Source organism: Musa acuminata, chromosome BXJ2-3 (genome assembly GCF_036884655.1).
Source record: "Musa acuminata AAA Group cultivar baxijiao chromosome BXJ2-3, Cavendish_Baxijiao_AAA, whole genome shotgun sequence".
NCBI classification, from domain to species: domain Eukaryota; kingdom Viridiplantae; phylum Streptophyta; class Magnoliopsida; order Zingiberales; family Musaceae; genus Musa; species Musa acuminata.
The window spans coordinates 25,387,826-25,411,844 of record NC_088340.1 but is presented as its reverse complement, the minus strand read 5'-3'; the positions used below and the strand labels follow the sequence as shown (position 1 = coordinate 25,411,844).

General features: G+C 38.2%; 1 protein-coding gene across 1 annotated transcript in view; it reads right to left on the bottom strand.

Annotated features, from left to right (window-relative positions):
* Nucleotides 1–9,651: 9,651 nt before the first annotated feature.
* LOC103972910 (protein FRIGIDA) overlaps nt 9,652–24,019 on the bottom strand; it is a 29,151-nt gene continuing 14,783 nt past the window's right edge. Inside the window, exons 2-3 of the mRNA XM_009387305.3 lie at nt 12,149–12,324; nt 9,652–10,618 (exon numbers count right to left, since the gene is read on the bottom strand). Of these exons, the coding sequence (XP_009385580.2) occupies nt 9,830–10,618; nt 12,149–12,324 (965 nt within the window). The 3' untranslated portion in view covers nt 9,652–9,829. The remainder of the gene's footprint in view (nt 10,619–12,148; nt 12,325–24,019) is intronic.

Genomic DNA, 24,019 nt, shown 5'->3' with positions numbered 1-24,019 from the left:
AGAAATGCCGTTGCTCTCGTGTAAGCCTAGAAGAAATTCAAGTCAATCAGGTTGAAGCTAAATGGAAGAAGCCTAAATAATGTGAGGAAACCTTCATTTTTGTACCTAAATCAATAGGTATGAAGCCTAGCCAATATCCCTTATGAGAAGATCGTACATTGAAGAACCATGCCTATGGTTGAAGAAGAGGTGAATAAGGTTGACTCAGACAAATAGGGATTGCACAATTATCTTTCTAATATCATGCCCTTAATAGAAAAGGCAAAGGAGGATTGATGGCACGTGTCCTTGTCTTTTCCTTTTCTCTCCTACCAACTGAGATCAATAAAGAAAGCAATCAATCCGGTTCATATGCCTCATCATTATTCATGCTACTAGATTTTTTTTTTTTCTTAATAGCATGAGACACTAAGACTTTTCAACTTATTCTAGAGTTATTATATTTTTCTAATATAGAATCATCTCCACAAAATTGTCATAGGAGTTAGCGAGAGACATAAGAAGTAATAATGTCTTTTTTTTTATTAATCTTCATATCAATTTTTCTCTATTGATCCAGTATTCCTTTGAATATATTTAAATTCTCTACCAAATCTTTTCCTTACTGCATTCTCAGCATTGAATACAACTTGTTAGTTAGTCAAACCTTTAGCTAAATAATTTTTTTTTTTAACTTATCACAAATAACTTGTGGTGGAGTCATCATTAATAATATTATCAACGATGCAATTTACTAATAGTACACATACTTAGCTTTTGGCTCCTCTCAATCTTTGTTCATCTTTTTTTATTTATTTGCTCATCCTTTCAGCATTTTTATACAAGAAGTCCTTCACCATCCTTTTCGATAGGAGGGTGAAACTATATTTTTCATCATATTTCACCATAATAAAGATAGTAGAAACAATAAATAATATCCTTATTGTATATCTAATCATAAGATCTTTTGCCTTTTATACAACTTTGTTGGGGAGAGTGAACTTAAAACCAAAAAAGAAATCTCAATTATCAATAACCAAATAACATATCATAAAACCAATACAAAATTAACATGGTTTAGTATTCTGTCTATATCCATTGACAAAATCAAATTCTTCACTATATAAGAAAAACCAATAGAAAGAATCTCTCTCTTAGGTTAACCTAAACCCTAGCCAAAACCTTTTTTTTGTACCCATCGCACATAGTCCAAAGAAGAACTATACTCTCAACTCTCTCTAGGTTCACTAGAGAATTTTTGAAGCACTAGAAGTGTTTTTCTCAATGTTTCTAGTTCTCATCAAAACCTTGAGACTCATGGTATATTTACATGAACAAATCTTAATTGAGGATTTTTCTTTCAACTTTGATCCCTAATTCAAATTCTAATCGAATCCACCAAAGAGTTTTGACCTAATTAGGACTCATTTAAATAGGTTGAATTTAGTTAGACCTCTTAAATACTTACTAACCCTAACATATATTCTATATAATGAACAGAGGTGGTTTTGACTTGTGTGTAAATTTTATAGCACCTCCCATGTCCTCTCATCTTGCCAAGTCCAATTATCACAACTACAACTAGACAACTAGGTTTTTAAATGACATATTCCTAATGAACCCACGTTAGTATAAAGTCATAAAGCCTCAACCTTTAATATATAAAAAAGAAAGTAGTACTCTTTTTTACACTAATTTTAATAATAATCGAGTGTGCTTTAGTAGCATCAACATCACATATTAAAGGAAAATTATCTTGTAGTGCTTATTTTGTCATAGTCAGTTTTAGAAGGACAAATAGAAGAGTGACGAGGACAAAAAAAACGAGAGAAAAAAAAAAGCCAAGTAGAAAGAGAACGATAACTAAAGAATGAAAAAAATATATAATAACAAAAAAAAAAATCTAATTTTAAAGTATGTTTATTAAACTTGCATTCATTGATGACCTAGGAGACTAGGATTTGAGGGTTGGCCTTGGTACAATAGGGCTGCTCTTTGTAAACTTGGAGACTAGGGTTCTAATTACATAAATACTCTCTCTATATTTAGAGATAATGTTTTGCCTATTGACCATATTCCCAAACTCCACATTGATAAGAGTCGTATGCAATGAGTGAGTCATTTTATGTTTAAACCCAATTTTCTATCCCAAATTATATATTATTTACAACCTGTAACATCTTTGATACTCAAATAATGCTTTAAAACATACCTTTTATGCTTTCTATAATTGTTGCTTTTTGAGGTTGATAAGTATTTTTGGATTCCTAAGTCAAATATCCTATGAGGACAAAGAATCCTAACGAGCAAAGAACCTTGTGAAAAAACAATCTTAGAAATTAGGGTTTCATTGTTCTATATATCTTTAGATATTGGTGGAGAGCAAGATATGCAGAAATGTTTAGAGTGCTCTTAGGTTTCTGTCTAGAGCATCTAATAGGGTAAAAAACGAAATGTGAAAAAATGTTTATGATCAATATGAGAGGATATATAAAAGGATTATTATAAGAGGATGTATAAGAAGTGTGAAAAAAAATTTCATGCATTGATTTTCTGGTATATTTTTTATTTGTAATTATTGAGTTTTTCTTTTAATTATGAAATCTTCTCTCCCCAACCCTACTGTTCAATGATTTCAAAGTATGAAATTCAACTAGGTAGCATTCTAATTATTGGCTCGCTCTCTCTCACGCACACATTTATGATTTCAAGCTTCGACAATTTATTCCCCAATCTTGTTATCTCATATTGTATACAAAAAAACTCAGCGGTTAAACAATGCCTTGTTCCATTAAACTACTAACGACAGGAAAATTAGAATCTTAGTTTCTTGTTATAACTATTCAAGTGACTGAAAAAAGTATTATGGCTATCTTGTAAATCAACTTTAAATTATTTTTTTCAACTTGATTTCCTTGAAGGTTCTGCTAACACTAAATGCATCGATGATAAACAATTTACTGCTAGTTTTTGTTTTTGTTTTTTTTCTTCTAAGGCGATCAAGATTACAAGAGATCGCAAACAAAAACCAACATGTAACATCATCAATAATTGTTTTCCTTCAAGCTATGTTGGAAAGGAAGTATAAAGCTATTCGAATCATCACAAACCAAGTGTATCTTTGGTTTCCCTGTCGAACGCTCTCCTTAGCAACATGGGCTTGAATTTGATACGGATAAATCATCCGTATAGGGGATAACACATTTCAGCGTAAATCATACGGATAACACATTTAGGATAACACATTTAGGATAACATGGTTTATCCGTTCGACAGGTCACTTGGTTTGTGATGATTCGAATAGCCCATGTTGCTAACAAAATTAAGTAAACCATCCCAACATGGGCTTGAAAATATCTGAAGTTCTTAATACATTTCAGCGGGATAACATCCAAGACAACGGCCAACAAAAAACTAAAAAGTGGCAAAATAACTATAGGGGATAACACATTCAGGATCCCCTATACATATGCTTTCACAATGAAGCTGGGAGACGATATCCAAATGATAACGGTGTTACCTTCTATCCTTACTCCTCCTTGCATGGCCCGTATGAAGTTGCACCCTATTATCATTTGGATATCGTCTCCCAGCTTCATTGTGAAAGCATATGTATAGGGGATCCTGAATGTGTTATCCCCTATAGTCATTTTGCCACCTTTTAGTTTTTTGTTGGTCGTTGTCTTGGATGTTATCCCGCTGAAATGTACAATGTAGGGATTTTCCTCCATTGTTGCTTTTGGTATGGAATTTTCATTTATGCAGCAGGTCGTGGCTCCTATGTCTAATATGGCATTTATCTTAAAGGAGGGGATACTTGGGATTTCAATTCGTACCTCTAGGTTGAAGAGCATGTTTTTGGCTTTTCTAGATCCTCCTGTTTCCTTTGTTTCTATAGATAAAGCCTTTTGTGTTTCTTCGGCCAGTAGGACAAACATTTCTTCATTTTCCTTCGCTTCTTTTGTCCTAAGCTTTTGCATTTCTTTTAGTAAATCAGCTTTCTCTAGCCTTAGTTGATCAATTTCCATTGCCTCTCTTTCCAGATGATCATACTTTTTCTTCCATTCGCATATCTCATGCTGTAACCGGAGGTTTTCTTGGGCAGTTGCTATGGCTTGTATTTGTATTTCTTCTAATTCCTTTGCCTTCTGTTGTTCAGATTCTATAGCCATCTTCAGTCTTTTGATTTCTGCTTCACAATGGTTAATGTAATCTTGCTGTTGTTGAAGTAAATTCTTGGGCTCATACCTTGGTGGTTCCTCAGACATTACTGGGGTTCTTTTGTTGAAATAATAGATGCTGCACATTCCGCATGAAGTAATTTCACATAGAGGGCAGTGCCTCCTATGCCTCCTTTGGGATGTCCTTTTGTAGCATTTACATATTTCCATGCTGGCTGGTAGTTCCGTGTTAATTTCCCATATATGTTTGCATTCGGCTTGTGTTTGGGAGACTTGCACCCGGGCCCTATATCCAGTGTCAGGCCCGATCCACCAGGTTCTGCTATCTTCAATGAGGGCAAACATTCTATGAGTAAAGGAATGGATACCATGCTGTAGACTTTCCACGTTTTCTCCCTCAGAGATGGAGTAAATTGCATCACTTTGATTCTCTCCTTCTTGTACTGATAGGATTTCATAATCATCTGGGAGGTCAAGCTGTTCGAACATGGCTACCCTTTTAATATTTTTGCGGTCATTGGGGCATTCCCTTGCAAAGTGCCCCTCTTCCCCGCATAGGTAGCATTTGCACTTCTTGTTTCTGATCAAGTGCTTCCTTTTCTCAATTCTAGCATGGGAGGAGTGTGGTTTTCCTTTGTAGGTTGTTGATCTCCTTACGCCATACCTCCTTTCTGGTTTATTGTAGTATCCTGGAATGGGAATTTCGCTACAAAAGGATAGATCCTTAAGGGCCCTCCTGAAAGCCGCATCCTTGCATTCTGCCTCTAGGTATTTGTAGGAAAATAATACTCTTGGGATTACCCCTATTGTGTTTCCCCTGTATTTTGTTTCGAATGCCTCCTTGATCCTTTTGCCTAGTTCTCCAGGCATTTTAGACCATAATTTTTCTGAGAGTTCTGGGCTTGTGAATAGCCTTCCCGTTTTTGATGCAAGCCTCATATAGTCATTCAGGAATTGGATAATATGTTTGAGGTTTGTGCATGATAACCTTTCAAGGTCCTGGTAGGCCTCTTCTTGTGCTGTGGTGGATCCTTGGAAGGGGTCTTCTAGAATAAAAATTGTCCTCAGTTGTGAGAGGATGTTTTGTGTTCCTCCTGAACCATCTGCGTTGGCCATTAATAACTGATATTCGTCAGGGTACGCCATTCGCCATTGGATCCATGCTAGTTTTTCTGCTTCACCAAGCAGGTTTTCGATAAACTCCATTTTGGCTTGGGGATCGGTGAATCCTTGTAGGGAGACCAAATTTTTTGTTATTGACTCCCATCTCATAAATACTTCCTCAAACATCCCAAGTTGGGATGGGATTATGAACATCGCCCCTTGCTGTTGAAATGCTGACGGGAGATTCCATGTTTCAGACAGGTCTTTTGATTTAAACCTTGGCTGCCTGGGGTAGCCTTCGTACGCAGGCTTCTGGCTTGTTGATTCTATATTTACTGCTGGGGGGTAGTTGGCTGGTCCCATTGTTGAGTCGGTGGGTGGTCTGTAATTTGATACTGCCGACGATGCATATACCTGTTGAGATAATCTAGCCAGGTGGGGGTATTCCATCTTTAGATCTTCTTCTAATCCGGCTGCAACCACTTCCTTTTGGTATTTTTGAGGGTATGGTAATTCCCCTCCATCTCCAGAAACGTCAACTTCCTGATAAGAGTTTAGATATTGACGTAATTCATCAGCTTCATCTTCGCTGTTGTCAGATAGTTGAATGCTGACGGCTATGGTGTGGTTCCGAATCTCTTCTTCATCACTGAGTGCCTCGTCGTCTGCGTTATTATAGTTGATTCGGCTGGATGTTGATGCAGCTTTGTAGGTGTCGAAGCTTATGGATATCCTTCCATCGATGAGGTTGCGACTCCTTATTTCTGCAGGCTGCATTGGTACCATAATCTGGGTTGGTCGAATAACCCAGTCTCTGCCACGTAGCTCAGCTGTGGAGTACCTTCTTCCGGGGAGTGCCCGGACACCGTGGCTTGTTAGGTAGTCCACCACCCCTGATATTTCATGCGCGAAGGCAACATTCGGGGTATTTGAATGTCGCCCCACCATGCCTCGTGTGATTAGCAGATTTGCTTCACCATCCCGCCATGTGTCGTAGCCTCTGGCGAGGATTGATAGTTGGATATTGTGAAAAAAATCCCTAATTGTCATCATTATATCTGGGATCACGTAGACCAGTTGGCTGCCTCGAGCTAAGTCTACTTCCATGGTGGCTATGATGGATCTGTCATCTGTCCATCTGTTGCCCCTGAACACCAGTAGTGCTAGTGTTCCTTCCTCTTATCTGTGTAGGGTTTGCACCCTAACTTGTAGTATTCCCAAGTGGATGTATTGCATATGGCTTCTCTGCAATTGATCGTAGCTTTCTTCCATAATGAAAGCTCTATCTTCCTGGTTGTTAGTAACCAGCATGGCTTCTTCCGATCTGTGTGTGTACACGCGATGGTGGGCATCATCACGTCTGGAGTGGTATAACACCTCTGCAGGTGCTATTGCTGCCCTTTCCCTCATAGAGAGCCTCAGTTGTACTTGGGGGTTTATCTGTTGCTCAAGTATTTGCTGGGAAATAGTTGGTCCTCCCAGTAGTCTTTGCCTGATTCGCCTTGTCGCTTGTTGCGCGTTGAATAGCCTTCTATGGCTCCTCCTATAATCGCGGATCTGATCCTCGACGAGAGGAGCAGATGTTGATGCTTCTTGCCTAGAGGTTCGGGTCGTCATTGTTGAACTTGCTTGAGGATTTGAATAGGATCCTTGAACACAAGGATTCTTCCTTGAGCTTCCTTAGGTCTTTCTGAAGATCCTAGGCTTAGATTTGATAATTTGGTGATCAAGTCTTCTGGAAGGCTCTGAGTAGGTCCAATCTTTTGCTGCTGGATTTCTCGTATCGTTTGTAACTCTGTTCGTATCCCCTTTATATCTTCAGCGATTTGTACTAGTAACTGTATTTGGGTATTATGCTGTTTGATTATGGCTGCCTGATGGCTTTGGGTTCCTGGGTAATCGTTAGATTTCAGGAATCCAAGGGATGGAGAATCAATAGATTCTGTGGCTTTGAGTGCTTCTCTGTAGGACTCGGTACTCCTAGTGAATAAGTGGCTCATCCGCAGATTTGCCTCTCTATTTTTGTTAGGAGAGTTTCTATTTTTGAGAGTTTCTGGTTGAGTCTTCTTTCTTGAAATTCCTTTGATAGTTCTATTATCAGGCCTTTTATCTCTTGTCTTGGGTTGTTTTCGGAGAGCAAGGCTGAGAGTATCTCGACTGAGGATTTTAGTGCTCTGATTTCTTTTTCGAGAGACTGGTTCTTTTCTATCAGAATTTTGAAATTTTTCAGATGAACTCTACTTGATAGGCAGGTTCGGTCATAAATGACAGCAAGGTTCTGGGCTAGTTCTTTCCGAGTTGGGTTCTTGCTTTCGGCAAGGTCAAGGTAATCTAACTTAGAGGTGTGAGAGTTAATATACCATTGTTGTATAGACTCTTCCCATTTTTCAGACATCAATCTTAGACCTTTCTAACCATCAGATTTCCCCTTGCTTATTTCTTTCTTAGATTGTCTCACCTTTTCAGTGTCTTTTAGGGACTTCTTGCCCAATTACACCTTACGTCTGTTGACAATCATAGTCCGGTTATAAGCGAAGATGTTTTGATAGCTATTTTAGGCTTTATCAATTGGAACTAAGTTGTGGGTAGGGCCTAACAACAAGATAAACTTAAACACATAAGATAGATAAAACAAAGCTCTGATACCATAAGGAGGTGGTTGCAGCCGGATTAGAAGAAGATCTAAAGATGGAATACCCCCACCTGGCTAGATTATCTCAACAGGTATATGCATCGTCGGCAGTATCAAATTACAGACCACCCACCGACTCAACAATGGGACCAGCCAACTACCCCCCAGCAGTAAATATAGAATCAACAAGCCAGAAGCCTGCGTACGAAGGCTACCCCAGGCAGCCAAGGTTTAAATCAAAAGACCTGTCTGAAGCATGGAATCTCCCGTCAGCATTTCGACAGCAAAGGGCGATGTTCATAATCCCATCCCAACTTGGGATGTTTGAGGAAGTATTTATGGGATGGGAGTCAAAAGATCAAGTGACCTTTCGCAACAAAATTAAGTAAATCATCACAAACCAAGTGTATCTTTGGTTTGAATTTGATACGGATAACACATTCAGGATAACATGGGCTAACATGGGCTATTCGAAATGTATACGGATAAACCAAAATGTATTAAGAACTTCAATTAAGCAAAGTATCGTTGGTTTATCCGTATACATATGATAGAAGGTAACACATTTGATCTTTCTACAAATGTATACGGATAAACCAAATGTATACGGATAAACCAAATTTGATCTTTGGTTACGGATAAACCAAATTTGATCATCCGTATTAAGAACTTTTGATCATCCGTATTAAGAACACTTTTGATCATCCGTATACATATGATCATCACAAACCAAATTTGATCATCACAAACTATAAGGGATGATCATTGTGATGACTATACATATGATCATCACAAACCAAATTTGATCTTTATACAAATGTATACGGATAAACCAAATGTATCCGTATACACGTTCGACAGGTACACACTTGGTGTACCCATCACTTTTGATCTTTCGCAACAAAATTAAGTAAATCATCACAAACCAAGTGTATCTTTGGTTTGAATTTGATACGGATAACACATTCAGGATAACATGGGCTAACATGGGCTATTCGAAATGTATACGGATAAACCAAAATGTATTAAGAACTTCAATTAAATGGTTATCCCGCTGAAATGTATTAAGAACTTCAGATATTGGATCGAAACAAAATTAAGCAAAGACAAGACCAAAAAGATAATATTAAAAATTCTAAATGCTGCGGTGCAAATTTTAACGCATGCATCGATCCAACATATGATGGGTACAAGTTGATGCTTGTATTTCAATAAGACTAGTTGCAACGTACGAGCAAATGCTCGAGTCTAACGCGTGTATATCGAGTTGAGCAACGTGTTACTCTTAAGGAATTAAGTTATTAAATCATCATTACATCGCATGTATCATTTTACATTGACTGGAGAAACACTGTTTAACCATACCAAAGCAGAGGTGAGATGAACCAGACTAAAATGTCCGGGTTGTAACCTAATTCAATTAACTTGCCAAACTCCACATCCTTTTGACAAAGCTTATCACTCGGTCTTGGCTCAGTCGAATGACAGCTCAGTTTCACAACACCTAGAAGCAGAGAAAGAACAAAAAAAATACTTATATCATATTATACTCGGGATTTTCACCAATTGACAGCCAGTGTACTAGAATCATATATCCTGTGGAATCGTTTTAAGTTCCAACCTAGAATCATATTCACCTTCAAATTAAGCTATAAAGTCCATCAGCTATACTATTCAGGCAAGATAAATACAAACAAGCTGAATGCAGTAGCTATAAGCCTTGATCTTCAAGAGTTAGCACTAGGGATCATAGAATTATAGAACATACACATTTTTACCAATTTAAATGATCAAGATTAGAGTTCTGAACTGGAGATATTGCCAGAGATCTTGTGTGCATGATGAGCATTTAGCAAAACAAATTTGTTTAATGCCCCAAATGGTTTGAAAAAGAGGGGGATGATTCACAATAGATCGCGCTCAGTAGAACTGATTATGATGGGTAGTAACTCTGGTTGGGGACACTGGTTGGGGGGTTGCCTATGCTGGAGTTTGCATAGTATGCTTCACGTTCTAAAACAGTATCGGCAAACTGATACAAATTTGTACTTGAGCTCCCGGTTCCATATCCATCACCCGAAGCTTGTGAGTAGTATACATTTTGTCCTGCCATTGACGATGGACCCATCCAGGCTTCGGAATGTGTCGATGCTAAAAAATGTTGTCCCACTAATCTCTCATCAAGTGCTCCATTCCCATGCAGTTTATATAAATCTCCATCATAGTTAGTAAATGGATGAGAACTGTTCTCCACTGTTGACCCAGCAGGACCTTCTGCTGTTGCTGCGACAAGTTCACTGCTAACTCCTGCTGAAGTATGGACACCCGCTGTCAGTGAGCTAACCCCACATAATCCATTATGTAGACCAAATCCATCATCATGAGCATTCCTCCGGTATAAGCTCCCATAGTAGCCCTCGGGATTAGCAAGCGAAGCACTTTGTTGCTCCTGATATTGCTTACCAAAATGAGGCATGATACTATGTGATGGTTTGGCTGAAGAACACCAATAATTTTTTAGTTGAATTTGACCCAAATCCTGAGCCTTTCTTTTCAAGTTCTTATTTTTCAATCTCTCCTCGTCCTTGGCAATTACCCTTTCTATCTTGGCAATCTTCTGATTGATATTGAAGCTAGCAAGTTCAGATGGATCAAGTTTGTAGTTCTCCAGACATTTTGCTACCAATTTAAGCCTCTCCAAGAGCTTCTCATTGGCTTCTCGCTGCAAAATACAATTGGTAATTCATGCAATCTAAAAGCTTGCCATATGCAGCATAAAATAGAGCTCTAAATATAGACACCAAAATAGTGACTAATTAACAAAGACCGTACCCAATTTCCATGGAACCACATTATATTAGATCCATCTACCATTCTTATCCTAAAACTCAGCAATATTGAAGAAATTGGATCTCTAATAGACCAAACGAGAAATCTGCAGACAACTGATTAGTTCTGTCCATCCAATTAGGCTTTGGTGGATCAAGGCTACAGTTTATCATGTTTAAAGCTGCAGAAGTATGTTCTTGATCATCAGACTGATATGTGGCAAACAATGGACTGCCAAAGTACACTTCATTCTGTTTATTAGCGCTACTCTCTACAATAACATTAAAAGAATAACACCAATAACTCCGAAGCTATAATTCTTTACAAGTGAAAAATACTATCCTATATTTTACCTTCCACTAACATCAAGTGTCCAAACCAAGGATTGACGTACCACCGTATGGGTGATACGTATTAGTTCGACAGAAGACCGAGACGTAGACTGTCCTGGCAAAACAGTTGGAATTTGACCATTACCAACCTGTACCGGTCGGGTAATAATCGGATTTCAACTGATATTGATCAACATCTGAGATTCATCTTGATCCAACGGTCGAATTGACTGTTGGACCACTTTGAAATCTGATTTAAACCCTCTCCCTCCCCTGTTTTGCCCTCTCACTCTCACAACTTCCTAGCTCTCTTTCTTACTCTTTATCACACTTTTTTTTCACTCTCTTTCTCAATTAAAGCTGATCTTTGGTAATTAGAGCTTCATTTTTGAGGATTAACATATTCTAATAAGTCATTTAGAGGAGGATTACTCAAATTAAAAGGTATGTATTCTCTTTCTACTTAGTTAAATTTTGACATGATTAGCTCCATTATATCTAGTTCATGATGATTAGGGTCAATCACTTTTTTTTAGTGCCCAATTAGGATAAATGGAGCTTGCTAATTGTGTGATTAGTGGCATTAATTTGAATTAGGGTACTTTTAGTTAGCTTTTGATATGATTAGCTCCATATTAGCACCATTATATCAAGTAATTAACGATTAGGGTCAATATCTTACTCTTAGTGCCAAATTAGGGGTAATTAAACATAAATGCAGCTTGTTAAATGTATGATTAGTGGCATTAATTAGAATTTAGGGATCATTAAAGACATTATTATCTACAACCATCATTGGGTGCACTCCTTGACACAAACCATAACATTTATTCAACAATTAACTTATTGTCTATCAATTATTTCCATAGTCATAAAAATTAATTATAAGGTTTTCCAATAAAATATATACATATGATCTGAAAATGAAACGTCTCTATGTACTTTTCAAATAGCAAAAAAGCCCAGCAAATGTTTCAACCAAGGTGCCTTCTAAATAGTATATATGATGCCACTGAACCCAAATAGTTCAAATTAATTCAGCACTTGTTAATTTAACAAAGAAAAGAAAAAGAAAGAGAAATGCATCATACCAGTGATTTCAGTGAAGATTGTCCTTCCATTCGTTCATCTTTTGCAAATAGTGTAGATTTCTGCAAAAAGGAAACCAGCAGGGGCAAAGGGGGATGCTTGTCCTTCAGCTCAAAAGCGCAAATAAGATTCACAGCTTCAACATTCATTTCCTTACTTAGCATATCGTTAATAATATCTGCACATGAGACATGCTATTTAACACAATAGATTCTAGTTAAAAATAAAATAAATGTATAGTGCCAAAAAAGAAAAAGACAGTTCTAAGCATCTGCACGCTAAATTGAACATGCAGTAAATCTACATTAAATATATGAAAATGTTTAAAACACAGAAAACTAGTAGTGAAATAGAATGACAAAACTTAGTAACAAGCAAAATACAGCTCATAATATATTCTGAACATATCTAGATATCTAGTGGTGTATGAAGTCGATAAATTCAGACAGAATTAAACAAAATATCACACTACCAGTGCAACGAAGGACCATATCCATGATACCGATCAACATTTCATTTTTTCTGGTGACACTGGACAGTAAAGGTTAGTATATGTGTATCGGCCGAACCAGTTGCCAAAATAAATATATATAAAGAGACAAACCATTGGCAAACATGGTATTTATAATAATAGCGATTAGCTATTGTGACGAAATCGCTGTCAGGATCAAGAGCGGCACTAAGAGGAGGGGTGAATTAGTGCAACGAAAAAATTACGTCGATTTAAAAATCTTCATACGATAAAATTCGATTCCGACGAAAACCATTTCGTATTTCTTGAATTAGTAGAGAAGAGGGGATTGGACAATTTGTAATGAAGTAAAGATGAATGTAGTAAATAGATTAAGCAGTAAGGAATGAACACACCGAAATTTATAGTGGTTCGGTCGTTGTGACCTACATCCACTTCCGATTACTCCTCTGTCGAGGTCACCGACGTCCACTAATGGTCTTCCTTCAGTAGGCGAAAGACCAACCACCTCTTTACAGTGCTCTCCTTGTCACAAGTTTAGGAGATAACCCTTACTAGCCTCACACCTCTTCTTGGATGATTACAAAGCTTAAAAGAGGGAAGAGGACTCTTCTCACTTTTACAACACTTTTAACACCCCAACACTTAATAGTTTTTTTTCACACTTTGATTGCACTTTGTTACCCTTTCATGCAAAAAATGATGGGGTATTTATAGGCCCCAATAGCTTTAAAATTGGAGCCAAAAAGTGTCTCATCCCGGATTTCCGAGGTACTGGCAGTACCATCGCCAGTACTAGGCAGTACCACCACTTGACATTCTAATACTAGGCGGTACCATCGCCCAGTCTGGCGGTACCACCGCTTGATAGAGTCCCGGATACTGAGCTCTGACGGTACCACCAGATCTAAAAATGAGAAAATTGTAAGAAGCAAGATCTAAAAATTGAGAGAAAAAGTTTTTGAGGATTACCCTTGTAGTGAATCTCTTGAAAAGTTGAGATTGATCTTTAGATTCGCAAGAGATGAGGGTTTTCTTGAGTTCCTAGACGAAGAGCAAGGGGAATGAGAGGTGGAAAAGGGTTTAGAGGTGCGGGGAAGAGGTCTAGGAAGGCTTGGGGGCATTTCTACCGCCGACCCTAAAAGCCCTTTTATAGGACAGAGCTGTGGGCGGTGGCACCGCAAACTGGGCGGTGCTACCGCTGGTGCACAATTTTCAGCCCATTTTCAAGCTGCAATTTTACCTTTCAAACTCGCAGCTATATTTAGTATTCCAGTCATCACTTTGTGCTCAAGGAAAGTGCAAGCTTCGTAGTACTTTTGCAGGCCAATACTTTTCTATCTATGCGTATTAATGATTTCAATCATATAAACTATAAATATCTGAAAATTCAAGTCACAGACATCAAGAAATAGTTTATTCGTATAACTCCTTTCCTTAGTTAAAGTAGGGCAGATCAAGATGAAAGAATCAAGATTTGTATTGAAGAATATCTTCGAGAAATAAACAGATTATTTTATGTTTGGTACATCTCAAGTTGTAGATAGCGACATATCGTCTCCATAAATCCAAAGTCATCATCACTTTTTGTGAAACCCAATGGAGGCAATATAGATGGTTTCCTAAGTATGCTCTAGTATATTAAAAAAATCGTGCATCATCATTTAAATCTGAAAACCAATCAAAAATTTTCAAGATCAAATGTGTAGCACATAATTTCAAAACAAATTATTTCAAATCACATCGTCAAGCATAATTTCATTGAATATAAAATATCTTCATTTAAATTTATTTTGTTACCAATAGTTTTAATTCCAATGATATTTCCTTTATTGTTTTGGCTAGAAAGCTTTATGAAGTATTTTGGATCTCCGGTCATAAGCCTTGAGCATCCACTATCAAACTATCATTCTTGCTCCTAGCTTGTGATGGTAGACACTTCTATAAGAAAGGGTGATTTTTAGGCAACCATTTGACCGGTGCCTCATAAATCAATCTACTCAACTTATCATTTTGCATAGAATTCCTTATGGTTCCTTTAGGAACCCAAATCAATTTGTGTGGACTATATCTCTTAAATGGACATTTATAAGCAATATGTCCGGGTTTGCAACAAAAGTTACATTTGGTGCAAGGTGATACACGCAAGGTAGGGCCTTTTATAAAGGTGGTTAGATTTTGGTGAGAGCTACTCACAAATCCGATTCCGCCTCTTCTATAAACATGACCCTTATTAGCAAGGATCATATTCAAGGACTTGCTACCAATCTCAAACTTTTCTAAGGTTTCTTTGAGTAGCAAGTTTTCCTTCTCAAGTGCCTCTAAGTGTTCACACTTAGTACATGGAGGCAAAGAAGGATTATCATGCTTAAATTTTTTAAAATCAACATTTAAAAGGGCATGCTCCTTTTTTAAAGATTTATACTTTTTACTCAAAGTTCTTCATTCATCAAACAATTCATGAAAAGCACGTAAGTGCTCATCAAAAGATAAATTTGCATCTAATGAATTACTTACCTCATCTCTGATAGCCATTAGTGCATGGTTGGCGATCTCCTTATTGCTTTGTTCTTTGCCTTCGGAATCGCACGAGTCATCCAACGTCGTTTTGAGCGTCTTCTTCTTCTTTGGTTGCTTCTTCTTTACTTGGGAACATTCGCTTTTAAAATGTCCCGACTTCTTGCATTCGTAGCATATAACTTGTTCTTTCTTAGGTTCAATTTTGTTTTTAGTGTCATTTTTAGATTTATTTCTTTTTATGATTTTTTTAAACTTTCTTGTCAAGAGTGCCAAGTCATCATCATGGTCCTCATCACTTGAATTTTGTTTCAAGTGGTCTTCATGAGTTATTAGTGTTATATCCTTCCAGTTCTTTAGAAGGTTGTTCTCAAGCTCTTCATAAGCATTGCAAGTCATTTCGTAGGTCATCAATGACCCAATAAGTTCTTCGAGCGAAAAGTTATTCAAATCCTTGGCTTCTTGAATTGTCGTTATTTTAGGATCCCAACTCTTTGGGAGGGATCTTAATATTTTGTTAACACATTCGAAATTAGAAAAACTTTTACCAAATCCTTTTAGACCATTGACGACATCCGTAAACCAGGTGTACATGTCTCCAATGGTCTCACTTGGTTTTATCTGAAACAACTCATAGGTATGGACTAAAAGATTAATTTTGGACTCCTTTACTCTACTAGTGCCCTCGTAAGTGATTTTGAGTGTATGCCAAATATCAAAAATCGTTTTACAAATAGACACTTGATTGAACTCGATTTTATCTAAAGTGCAAAACAAGGCATTCATAGCCTTGGCATTTAAAGCGAAAGTCTTCTTCTTCAACTCATTCCAATTGTTCATTGGAAGAGAAGACTTTTGAAAGTCATTTTCCACAATGTTTCATAAATCAAAGTCTATAGAAATTAGAAAAATCCTCATTCCAGTCTTCCAATAGGTGTAATCCGTCCCATTAAACATGAGTGGACGTGTAATTGAGTGACCCTCTTGGTTGCCGACAAATGTCATCTCTCTTGAGTTTCAAACCAAACCAAGAGTGACCTTGCTCTGATACCAATTGTTAGGATCAAGAGCGGTACTAAGAGGGGGGGGTGAATTAGTGCAACGAAAAAATTACGACAATTTGAAAATCTTCGTACGATAAAATTCGATTCCGACGAAAACTATTTCGTTTTTCTTGAATAAGTAGAGAAGAGGGGATTGGACAGTTTGTACTGAAGTAAAGATGAATGCAGTAAAGAGATTAAGCAGTAAGGAATGAACACACCGAAATTTATAGTGGTTCAGTCGTTGTGACCTACATCCACTTCCGATTCCTCCTCCGTCGAGGTCACCGGTGTCCACTAATGGTTTTCCTTCAATAGGCGAAGACCAACCACCTCTTTACAGCGCTCTCTCCTTTTCACGGGTTTAGGAGATAACCCTTACAAGCCTCACACCTCTTCTTGGATTATTACAAAGCTTAAAGAGAGGGAGGAGGACTCTTCTCACTTTTACAACACTTTTAACACCCCAACACTTAAAGAGTTTTTTTTCACACTTTGATTGCACTTTGTTATCCTTTCATGCAGAAAAGGGTGGGGTATTTATAAGCCCCAATGGCTTCGAAAATTGGAGCCAAAAAGTATCCCATCCTAGATTTTCGGGTACTGGCGATGGTACTTTTAACCAAGGTATGCAATACTGTACCGTACTGGTGTTTCGAGGTTGGCTCGGTACGGTACGGTACCAGCGTACCGAGTGATACACCAGGGCGCACCGAACGGTACACCAGGATTGACCGAGCGATTTCCACTTACTGCAGCACTGTAGCGCTGTGGCACTGCTACAGTGTATTACTGTAGCACTGTAGCACGGTCCGTCTGGTAGCGGGCGGTCCGCGTATCGGTATACCGTCGGACCGGTACATACCACTCGTACCGGTGATTCTTTCAGCAAGGCAGAGGTAGAGCAAGTGAAGGTGATTCTTTTAGTGATACCGATCTTTGCATGCACCATCATCTTCAACACGGTCCTCGCTTAGCTGCAGACCTTCTCAGTAGAACAAGGAAGCTCCATGAACACTCGGCTTGCAGACTCCTTCAGAGTCCCACCTGCATCACTCCAAGCCATCCCCTACATTGTGCTCGTCATACTGGTTCCCATCTACGAAACCAGCTTCGTCCCTCTTGCCCAAAAGCTCACCAGAGAGGACTCGGGGATCACTCCGCTGCAGCGAATCGGCGTCGGCCTCTTCACAGCGACCTTCTCGATGGTGGCAACCGCCATGATCGAGAAGGAGAGAAGAGAGATGGCTGTTGGGTCGGGCAAGCTAATGTCCATCTTCTGGATTGCTCCCCAGTTCCTCATCTTTGGCCTCTCGGAGATGTTTACAACTGTGGGGCTCATTGAGTTCTTCTACAAGCAATCATTGGGCGGCATGCAGTCCTTCTTGATAGCCATGACCTACTGCTCTTACTCCTTTGGCTTCTTCTTGAGCTCCCTGCTGGTGTCATTGGTGAACAAGATCACATCAAGCTCATCAAATGGCGGATGGCTGGGCGACAATGACCTCAACAAGGACAAGTTGGATCTCTTCTACTGGCTGTTGGCAGCTCTCAGCCTCCTCAACTTCCTCAATTATCTTTTCTGGGCCAAATGGTACTCCAACACTCCATCTCCATCAATTGAGACACATGTTGGAGCTGATAACATACCGTGAAAGACCACTATCCTACATTAAATATTCCTCTTCAGTCCTAAACTTAAACTAAGCTAAGAGGGTAAATAAAACAAAAAAAAAGAGCTAGATCGTGGATCTATCATGCAGGTTTCACGCCATCTCTAGCCCTTCTTATATATATGTATTACATCGAATCATGGACATATAATGAATGCACTAACGATTGTCAAACATCGTTACTATATGAAATTTTAGTGTTCTTCTGTCTTCTCTTGCTCTTTCTTTTCATTTATCACCCAAGTCTTCAGATCAAATTATTGTGCATGGAAATGGAGCTCGAAATGATGGACCAGCACTATGTCTATGTTGTTAGAGAGGGGACATGTTCCTATGGAGACAATAGACAAGGCTTTTCTTTCCAAGTTCACAATTTTGTACTGTACCGGAGTTTCGACGTTCGCTCGGTACGGTACGATACTGTATACCGAAAGGTATACCGTTCGGTATATCGCTCGATATATATATATATATATATATATATATATATAGGCCCCAGTGGCTTCAAAATTAGAGCCAAAAAGTATCTCATCCAGGATTTTCAGGTACTGGCGATACCACCGTCTGACAGAGTTTCGGATGCTGAGCTCTGGTGGTACCACCACTTGGCAAGTAATAACTGTCGACGATACCATCGCCCAGTCTAGGCAATACCACCTCCCAAACCACTTGGGAGACCGTTCCCTGGGCGGTTCCACCGCCCTAGTCTAGCAGTGCCACCGCAAGACAGGGTCCAGCAACCTGGTTGGGCTTTGAATCTTCAGGCCCAAACCAGTCCAATTACAGGCCTTATTGGCCCCTAACAGAGTTAGTTGGATTACCTCCCAAATCTAACCCTAATTATGTGCTAACTACGATTCTTATGGCATACACTAAACAAATCAAGTCTGGTTAGTCTAGGTTTCTTCCGGAGAGCTTCCGGCGATCTTCCGACGATCTTCCTGCGAACTTCCGACGATCTCTCTGCAATGTTCTAACGGACTCCCAACAAGCTCCTGGACTTCACAACGATCTTCTTAGCGAGTTCAGATAAGCTTCTTTAGCAAGCTCCTGGACTTCTCGGTCAATTCCGGTAGAACTTCCAATGAACGTCCGGACTTCCGGCGAACTCTCGAACTCCCAACGAAATCTCGATCTTAACTCTAACACTTCATTTTGCTTTATGCCTTGATTGCAATCATAGTTAATCCCGCACACTTTTCTCAACATATAGATTTGATCAAATAAATTACCAATTGATTTCATCATCAAAATGCGAGATTCAACAATCGCAACTTCAGTTGCAACACAAAATGCTACGAACCTCAAAATAGTCCAGAAGTAGGAAAAGTAAAAGATCATAAATGTCAAAGCTAAGGCTTGAAGTACTCTACGACCATGCTTGTAGTATGATTATTGCCACAAGAATCTTCATTACACAGCCACGTGAAAGTAATAAACACAAATCAAGCCACATGCCATAGATGACAAAGAATACTTATGAAGTTATTAAGGCCAAACCAAAAGAGGTAGTTGTTGACATGTTGTTCAATCACCTCTTCTTAACCATTACAAAGTTATAATGCCATTTTCCAAAGCAAATAGGAATATCCCTTACAGAGGAGTATTAAATTAAATCACTGTGACTAAGTTAACCTAGATGTTTAACAAATCAAGGCACAAAATATTTTGCTGCAACCTCATATTTCTGAATAATGACGACTAATCAGAAGTCAGCACTCACCAAATTCAAGAATATAATATGGTTTAATGAACATTAACCATAAGACCTAGCTGCTCTACTTTACAGCTGGAAAACCTGCAAATAATTACAATTTTGGTGTATCTATTTAGATTTCTATGGGCTCAAGATCACATTATATCATCAGCAATCCTTAGATTAGTTATTTTCAGTCTAAATTTCCCATAACCACCAATATATGTGACAATTAAACCATTAAAATATTGGCAAACAAATTCAATATGCAAATTTTTCCAATATTTTATGCTAAGCAATATTCTGCGTAAATTGGACATAACTACCAATGCATGCCAGAATCTCCAGTTAACTCATTAACCTTAACTCATTAACCTGAATTTGAAAGGTTCCTAAAAGCTAATTCAAACAGGCTCCAAATCCCAAAAAAGTACTACTAAAAGAAGGTACAGAAGCAATTTGAATGACGAATTATTATGATATTGTACCAAATACAATAATGTCAGCCTAATATTCCTTTTCATCATTAACACCACTTGCAAGCAGCAAGTTAGAAATTATGTCAACAAGATCTAAAAAAGTTGATTTCGACATGTTCTCAAGAAACCTACATTATGCAGTAGTTAGAAGTGATAAAATGATTACCGATAATGGTCCGAGGAAAGATAGAGGAAGACCTATAAAAACCTTAATAGAAACTATAAAGAAGATTTAAATAAGATTTTTAGATATCTCAATAGTGATAAAAGATCCATATAGCTTATTCCAAATAGTTGGGGCTTACGGCTTTGTTCTTGTTCCGTAGGATCTAAAAAATTGACTGATTGCCTGATAGGTTTTAACAGCTGAAGGTGGAGGAACAGGATCAGCAAACACCCTACAAATGGATCTAAGCTTGTCTTTTTAGATATAACATACTAATCATGTGTGTATAATTTTATTTGAAATATTTTGGTTCCATTAGTCTTGTTTTAAGAGTTCATTTAAAACAACTGATCATACATTCCCTCTGACATATCTGTCTGGTTGCTGGCTTTCTTGTCAATAGGAGATTCATATGAAACAGAGAAAGTTGATCATAAATACAGATTAAGATGGGGTAGCTTCTAGAAAATGTCTATTAAAATCTTAATAGGTCGTAAATTCTACTTAGGCAAGAGATGTAGGTGGCCATTTTGTTTTTTATTTATTAAAGAGTCTCATTAGCAATAGCATTATAGATTAGTTATTTCTTCACAGAAGCCACCACTCACTATGATGGAAGAAAAGAAAAATTAAAGAAAGAGCAAGAGAACAAGAGAGAAGTGAGATTAGAGAGGAGAGAAAGAGACTAGAGGAGTAGAGAAGATGCAAGTTTTTCATTCAAATCTTAAGTGTTTGATCAATTGATAAGATCCACTATTTATAGAGGTTAGGAACTTTGATACAATCATTTTAGACAATGATTCCCAAGTGTAAGCTTCTACGAACTTGTATTTCTTTTAGAAATCTGAAATGTAGCTTCTAGGATACCTAAATAGCTTTAAAGAAACTTATCACAGCTAAGAAGTAAAGAGTCCACTTAATACAAGAGTACAATTAATACAATAGAGTCCCAAGGTTAACACCTAGAAAGACCCAAAAGACTTCAATTTTCCACACAACTCTTGGAGTTTCTAGGCCAAATAATTGATGATTTTTTGCTTATTTCTTTGCCTAGAATAAACTCTTCTAAATCCTTTTATAAAGCGTGATGGTTCTCCATGATTCTCCTCTGGTGGAAAAGAACTCGACCCCGGAGAATGATTTACAAGATATTGGTCCAATAAGTCTGGTGCAAAGTCACGAAGTACTTTCAAAGTAATCCAAGTGACATCGGAAACTGGATGATCATGCCACTTGACAAGAAAGTGTTGAGTGATACTAGTAGCAGATATAACAAGGCAGTTATTAATAATGGCCTCTATGCCATCCTTGTGTTGTGGGAGAGTCAATGCTTTGGGATGATTGCTGCCTACAAGGATTGTCTTGTTAAGTCTCAAATTTTGATTAAGAAATCAATTAATGAATTTGAACTAATAGCAAGGTCTGCAGTACCAAACTGTACCGCCCGGTATGGGCGGTACGTACCGGTCCAACAGGTTGCCGGTACGCGGACCGCCTGTTACCGGTCCGAGTGCACTGTAGCACTGTATCAGTGCTACAGTACTCAGCACACCTGAGTGTACCGCTCGACACACTTGAGTGTACCGCTCGATATACCGTACCGTACCGTACCGGTACCGAGCCCAGGTCAAAATACCGGTACGGTACGGTATTGCAAACCTTGACTAATAGTATGCTAAGTGATGCAGGAAATACTTCTACCATAGACTCGGACCATCGAAGGGCAAATGTCAGACTAGAGAGTCGGACGTTGTGTTGGTAAATTATCATGCCAAATATTGGACTTCGTGCTAGAGGTTCAAGCATCATGCCCGAGAATCAGATATCACATTAGAAGGTCGGATGTCATGGAGAAGTCAACATAACCGAGGATTGAGTGATATGCCGAAGGATCGGGTGATATGCCGAAGGTTTAAACGAAGTTCGGAAGATCAAACGAGATGCCAAAAGAGTGCATAACATGTCGCAAGTTGTGACAATGTGTTAGAAGTGGTTGCTATTTTGAAGACTTAGTTGAAGATAATTTTGGCTAAAATTAGGCTTCAATTGGGCTATATTTGTGCTATGTTAGATTAAGGTTGAAGTGGGCTGACTTTGGACTAAATTCAGGTTGGATTTGGGCCCTTACTAGGCCAATTCTGTGTATGAGCGATGGTATCACCCAGAGGAGGCGATGGTACTGCCTAGAGTAGCGTTAGTGTTGGTTAACGACAATAGTACCGCTTAACCCAAGCAGTGTTACCACCCAAGACAGCGGATAGCCCAAGCAACACCGTTTCAGAGTGTCAACAGTAGTACCATTTGGAATGGTGATAGTACCACCAATACCTTTGATTTGGGGCACTTTTTTATGATTTGCTCCATATTTTAGGGAACTTTAGGGGCTATAAATTCCCCCACTACAAGCATGGCTAAGAGGCAATCATTCTTGAGCTTCCAAGTGTTAAAATCCTCTCTTCCAGTCTTGCTTAAGTTTCACCTTCTTGAGTTTCTAGTAGAGTTACTAAGTTTAGAATGTGTGAGATTCTTGAGGGTGAGTAGGTGTATAAATTCTCCTAAGCCTTGAAAAGAAAAAAGTTGTAAAGAGTTGTTTATCTTCCACCTATTGAAAGAAAGATTAGTAGTGAAAACTGATGACCTCGAAGGAAGAAGAACCAAGGGTGGACGTAGGTCAAAAAGATCAAACCACTATACAATTGGTTTGCCTCTATCTTTGCTTGTCTCTTTTCTTAATCAAAACTCCAAAGTTTCTTAAAGTTTACAATAGAAATAATTCACCCCCTTTCTTAGTACCATATCGATCCCAACATATCTAATAGAGGAGGCTCAAAGTTGAAAGGATCAATATTTAAATTGAAAGGCAAATGAATTATATATACACTTCTTGAATGGGGAAAAGATCAATAACTTGGACATGTAACTTCTTGAATGAGTTTTTGGGAATCTCTTAGGGCGAATGTGAACCAAAACATCATCACCAACTTGAAACTTTTTGACTCTAATGATATACATCAATAGTAAATTTGTAACTTTTATTACCTAAGGCAATTTTACATTGAATCTCAAAATGTGAATCATGGATATATTGAGTGAAGGAGTAGGCTGGTTCTAAGGCATGATGGTCAAGTGAAAGACGTGCAAGGTCAATGGGTGTACGAGGAGCATAGCCGAGGACAACTTCAAATGGACTTTTTCCAATAGAGCGGTTGATAGAGTTATTGTATCCAAACTCTATAGTGGGTAAGATTAAGTCCTAGTTTTCCTATTTCTCCCCAAGTAAACATCTAAGAAGATTTCCTAAAGAAGCATTAACAACCTCAATTTGACCATCTGTTTAAGGGTGAAAGGCTGAAGAGAACTTCAATGTTGTGCCAAACAATTTTCACAAAGTTTTCAAAAAGTAGTTAACAAATTTCATATCCCTATCAAGCACGATGGTTGAAGGAAAATCTTATAACTAAACCACTTTTCCAAAGAACAATTTAGCTATGTGTGAGGCATCGTTGGTCTCATTTCATGGGCTAAAATAGGTCATTTTTTAAAATCGATCAACAACAACCAAAATAGAATCATGGCCACAAGCTATTTTGGAACGTCCAAGGACAAAATCTAAACTCACATCTTGCAATAGTGTTGAATGGGTAATGGGGTGTATAGGCTAGTATTGTGTTTGCGAGTTTTGGCAATTTGACAAGTGCAACGTTGCAACACTATTCGAGCAACATCTCACTTTAAGGAAGGCCAGTAAAATCTATCCTTAACTAATGCAATGGTCATGTCTCGACCTAGGTGACCTACTAATCTGCCTATGTGTATTTCCCCAACAT